General features: G+C 38.0%; 1 protein-coding gene across 1 annotated transcript; it reads left to right on the top strand.

The window, feature by feature from the left end:
• The first annotated feature begins 1576 nt into the window (after window positions 1-1576).
• Window positions 1577-4485, top strand: LOC121172970 (uncharacterized). The gene is made up of 5 exons (XM_041006202.1): window positions 1577-1957; window positions 2056-2133; window positions 2660-3362; window positions 3456-3508; window positions 4444-4485. Exons 3-5 carry the CDS (start codon window positions 2660-2662, stop codon window positions 4483-4485), a joined length of 798 nt encoding a protein of 265 aa, XP_040862136.1. The 5' UTR covers window positions 1577-1957; window positions 2056-2133.
• Window positions 4486-6052: the final 1567 nt, after the last annotated feature.

The raw sequence follows: 6052 nt of genomic DNA, 5'->3' as shown, positions 1-6052 counted from the left end.
CAACATTTATCTTCCATTTGAGGCTTAACCTATATTCACCCCTCTCGCCCCTCGTTTCGGTTCCCCTCACTCACCTCACACCGTTGTTGGTTCAATCGCAATCATCAGAGAGACTCGCCGATCAACCATGGCTGACCGTGCCTCCGCCACCACTCGCCTCCACATCTCCGCCGCACCTCCCTTTCCGATCTCCAAAGGTCCCTTCTCTTGCCTCTATTTTTCGATTCTCCTAAACCCTAGCGTCGTTCCGCCACTTTCGCTATTCTTATTAGGTTACGCCAGCCACTTCATTTCTCTGTTTGAGCTTAAGGTTTTGCTTCGTCTCCGAGTGGTTAACTCATTTCGAAGTCCGTTTGATTAATTTTAGGTCTCGATTTTGAGTTCGGAGGTGGCATTGATGAATTGCTCTGCATTCCGCTTATTTCTTGCTCTTTGAAGTTTGAAAACAGTGAACAGACAAGGCTTAATTATTTGTCTGTGCTAGTGGTTTTTATTGTTCAGTTGTTTGGATTTCTTTGTGAACTTGAGAAATAGAAGTTTAGATCTTCGTACTGCACTAAACGTTATTGCCTTTTGAAATAAAAATGTGTCTTTTATCCTGGGAAACTTTGGTTTCATGATGTTTGAAATTTGAAAGTGTTAGATCTTCGTTTACTGTAACTGTTAAGTAATTTTTACCTAAATAGGCAACACTATTATGTGTGTTTGGTGATACATTGGAAATGCAAGTCTCCCCATATTTTTGCGTCAATCGTGAAGAAAATCACAGAAACCACTATTTGTAGCTTCTTCTTGAATGTGGATCAAGTCTTCCCTGATGCATATTATGGTGTTGCCTTTGGATTTTGTCAGATTTGGTTTGATATACTGAGGTATAGAGCTGCCCCACTCCACGGGAGGTGATGATGGAGTACTGGCTTTTTAACTAATTGAAATTCTGTCTACACTTGTATAATATCACAATACAATATGAATTAGAGGTCGTCATAAGATAAATGTTGGTTTTCTCATGAATTGCTTTAAAAAAAGTAAATTACTAAACCATGAAAATCGAACTAATTAACATAACGCGTTAACTGAACCAACCATGTTGTGTGTTATCCTTTCCAAATGTGAAACTCACAAAACGATTCTGCTGCGTTACAGTTCAAAATAAGTAATTATTTCTTGTTCTATGCTAACAACTATTTTTACATCATTAATTAATGAGAAGAAAATATTTATTGTAAAAATTATATGAGAATGTAAAAAAAAATCATGAATAATATAATTTTATATATTTTAAAAAAATTCCATTTAATTTCTTAATAAAAAATGTTAGTGATTAACATTTGTCTTATTTTTAATTTGTTTATCCATATCATTGATGATTAATAATTAATTTGCTTAGTAGACAGTCGCTCTTGCTTCACTTTCAACTTGAAGATTGCTTAAGAGACATCAACAACTCTAACATTCAACTTGAGGGCACGTACTCCCTAATTCAGCTGAAGGGCCACTGAAAATTATCGAAACGTACTACCAGGTATATATCTAATTGTAATCACTTTTCTAAAGCTAATTGGAAACAATTAATTAGTTTATTGGATTAGTGCAGCAGTATTTAAGTTTAGGATTAGTTGACCTCTGCTTATTTAATTCATCCAATAAACATATTGGACTCAAACTCGTGTTGAAATAAATTTATCTAATAATTTTGGGCTAATAACGTCCAGAAGCAGGCTAATTAATTTTAAAGATTTTTTTATTTGAAAATAACCATATATAAATTAAGACAAACAAACAAAGGCATGGGAGGAGTAAAAATTTTCCACAAATATATGCCTTCTCTTTTCTTTCTAATAAATAAGCAGAGAGTAATGAGATTTGATTTGTCCAATTAGAGAACACACACAAAACTCAGCGCAGTCGTGTTTGAATCCCCACCTCCCACATCTCTCGTGTGATCTTGTGAGAGGTAATAGAAGCTGTGTGTATAATTTAGAATAAATTGTTCTCGTATCTTCTGAGCGCTTGTTATACTTAATCTTACTCTTTTTTTTTATCATACACAAGATTGTCTTATGTAGGTGTTCATTCAGTTATTTCTTTGATTCTTGTTTTCATTTTGGACCGTGCTGCTCATCATCACAGGTACAAATGTTTGTTACCAATGAATATTTTTATTACGTGTTCACTGCCATTAATGACAATTGATATATGCTATACAAATTGTGTTCATGATGAGTGAACCTTAGATTCCCGTTTGAGATTGGATGCAATGATTCTTGCGGACAGTTTGCATTAATCATTGTATTCAATCTTGAATTGTCCGTTTGGACAGTTTGGGGAGACTGATATTTTTATGGTAGATTCATGTGTTAAGGTTAAAATTATTTTGTTTAATTTGATGAAATTTTGGTAATGCATTTCTAGTTGTTCTCTGAGTGCATACTTGATTATCGGGAAATTAATTTCACCGATTTCATGTCGTGTACTTAGAGACCAATGCGAAATGCTGCAAAAATTTTGTCAAATTTAACAAAATAGAATTAACCCTGATGTATGAAGCTACCATAAAAGACGGTCTTGCCGAATGGGATAGGGCCACACCTTTAATAAAAAAGTGAGATTTTCATGCATCGAATAACTTTGAGAGTATGACCGAGTTATTACTTAGATGGATCGAAGTTGGATGAATCAAAGTCGCATCAGCCCAGAATATGAGGAAGGCGTCGAGCAATTCTTACAATTTGCTTCACAAAGAGGTCAACCGGATGAAGATGGAAAATATTATTGTCCTTGCATCAATTGTTTGAACGGAAGACGACAAATATTGGATGACATACGAGAGCATCTGTTGTGTGATGGAATTAAGAGAAATTATATGACGTGGATATGGCATGGTGAAATGACAGACATGCAGAGTGGGCAACAATCCGAACCGTTTGATGTAGAAATGGGAGATCGCTTGGAGGATATGATTCGTGACCTTGGACAAGAGTCTTTCCAGCAAGCACATGCCCCTGTGTATGAAAGATTGCAGGGTGACTCAAAGAAGCCTTTGTATCCGGGGTGCAACAATTCCTTGACGCTATTGTCGGCGGTGTTAAGTCTGGTTAATGTCAAGGCCAGATATGGATGGAGTGACAAAAGCTTTACTTCATTGCTTCAAATAGTGCACGATCTGCTTCCACAGGATAACACATTGCCTAAAAGCTACTATCAGGCAAAGAAGATATTGTGTCCGATGGGTATGGAGTATCAGAAGATTCATGCTTGCCCTAATGATTGCATACTGTACAGACATGAATTTGAAGAAATGTCAAAATGCCCTAGGTGTGGGGCGTCACGGTACAAGGTGAAGGATGATGAGGACTGCAGTTCTGATGAAAACTCAAAGAAGGGCCCTCCAGCGAAAGTGTTGTGGTATCTTCCCATCATTCCAAGGTTTAAGCGTTTATTTGCTAATGAAGACGACGCAAAAGATCTTACCTGGCATGCTAATGGGAGAAAATCTGATGGAATGGTCCGTCATCCAGCTGATTGCTCCCAGTGGAAGAAGATTGATAGTTTGTATCCGAATTTCGGCAAAGAGGCAAGAAATCTTAGACTTGGACTAGCCAGTGATGGAATGAATCCATATGGCAATTTAAGCACTCAACACAGTTCATGGCCAGTTCTACTAGTAATTTACAATTTTCCGCCTTGGTTGTGCATGAAGCGAAAATACATGATGTTGTCTATGATCATATCAGGCCCAAGACAACCAGGAAATGACATTGATGTTTATCTAAGTCCGTTGATTGAAGACCTGAGAAAGTTGTGGGATGAGGGGGTTTTAGTGTTTGATGGGTTTCGCAAGGAGACTTTTCAAATGCGTGCAATGCTATTTTGTACCATTAATGACTTTCCAGCATATGGGAATCTCAGCGGTTATAGTGTTAAGGGTCATCTTGCATGCCCCATCTGTGAAGAAGACACAAGCTACATACAACTGAAACATGGTAGAAAAACAGTGTACACTAGACATCGCCGTTTTCTAAAAGCTCATCACCCTTACAGAAGATTGAAAAAAGCTTTTAATGGAAGTCAAGAGCACGAAATTGCGCAGACACCGTTAACTGGTGAGCAGGTCTTCCAGCGGGTTGAACACCTTAATACTGTATTTGGAAAGACCCAAAAGAAGGATAAAAGTAAGAGTTGCATATGGAAGAAAAGGTCCATTTTCTTTGATCTTCCGTACTGGTCTGATCTAGATGTTAGACATTGTATTGATGTTATGCATGTAGAGAAAAATGTATGTGACAGTGTCATTGGGACACTCCTTAACATTCAGGGCAAGACGAAAGATGGTCTAAATACCCGTCAAGATCTAGCTGACATGGGCATACGATCGCAGTTGCATCCAAGGTCTGATGGTAAAAAAATATACTTGCCTCCAGCTTGTCATACTTTATCCAGAAAGGAGAAGATCAGTTTGTGCCAGTGTCTGCGCCAGGTTAAAGTACCACAAGGATACTCTTCAAATATTAAGAGCCTTGTGCAGTTCAAGGAGCTTAAACTGGTGGGGTTAAAGTCTCATGATTGTCACGTGTTGATGCAACAATTGTTAGCCGTGGCCATACGAGACATTTTGCCTAACAAAGTCAGGTTAGCCATAACTCGCCTGTGCTTTTTCTTCAATGCCATATGTAGCAAAGTCCTTGATCCGGTCAAGTTTGATGACTTGGAAAACGAGGCTGTAATTATACTGTGCCAGTTGGAGATGTATTTTCCTCCTGCTTTCTTTGACATCATGGTCCACTTAATTGTTCACTTGGTCAGAGAAATCAAATGTTGTGGTCCTGTTTATCTGCGCTGGATGTATCCGGTTGAGCGCTACATGAAGATCTTAAAAGGGTATACCAAGAATCTACATCGTCCAGAAGCATCTATTGTTGAAAGGTACATCGCAGAAGAAGCCGTTGAATTTTGTTCAGAATACATTGAAAAGGCTAAACCTGTTGGCCTTCCTGAGTCTCGCCATGATGACAGAGTGGGCGGTAAAGGTTCAAGAGGATTGCATGTTATCACTCCAAGTGTAGAAGATTTGTTACAAGCTCACTTGTATGTATTGAATAACAGTAATGAAGTTTTGCCATACATAGTTCAGCATCAACATTTAGTCAAACAAAGTAATCCAAAAATGTCAAAGAACTGGGTCTTGAAAAATCATAACAAGACTTTCTGTGATTGGTTTAAAGATACAATCTTTGCTGACGAAAATGCTTCTGAAACATTAAGAAAGCTAGCTCATGGGCCTAAAAGAAATGTTATAACTTGGCAAGGATACGACATAAACAAGTATTCCTTTTACACAAAAGCACAAGATGACAAAAGTACAATGCAAAACAGCGGGGTCACCCTAAGGGCTGAATCTCAACACTTTGCAACTGTACATGATGACAATCCCTTTGTAGCTTCAATCCCTTACTTTGGCTTCATTGATGAAATATGGGAGCTTAACTATGCCAAATTTACTGTTTGTGTTTTCAAATGTAAGTGGGTTGACAGCAACACCAGTGTGCGGACTGATGATATAGGATTTACGTTGGTAGACTTAAAGAAACTAGCTTACCAGAATGACCCTTTCATCATGGCAGAACAAGCTAAGCAAGTATTTTATGTGCAAGACCCTTGTGATGAAAGGTGGTCTGTGGTTCTAAACGGGAAAACAATTGGTGTTAATGTAGAAGATGATGATTCATACATGGACACTTATGTTAGTCCTTTGTCTACACAAATGACTTCTAACAACGTTGGAGAAGAAGAAGCTGACGATGTTCATGCTAATCGTAATGATCATGATGAAGGAGAATTAATTAACATCGTCTAACGTAATTTTCTAATATAATATTTCATTTCGGTACATTCATTTACATAACTCATACAGTGTTTTTTGATAATATTAACTAACTCAACTTTTTTTCTTTAAAGGACCATGGATACTCCACCTGCCTCGCCTCCTCCTCCTCTTCCTCCTCCTCCTGCAAACGCTGATGCGTCTCCATCTACGTTGAAGCGGACACGC

This window comes from Glycine max, chromosome 10 (assembly GCF_000004515.6).
Source record: "Glycine max cultivar Williams 82 chromosome 10, Glycine_max_v4.0, whole genome shotgun sequence".
In the NCBI taxonomy this organism is placed as follows: domain Eukaryota; kingdom Viridiplantae; phylum Streptophyta; class Magnoliopsida; order Fabales; family Fabaceae; genus Glycine; species Glycine max.
Note: the sequence above shows the minus strand (reverse complement) of the source record. Positions and strands in the feature narration are given on the sequence as shown.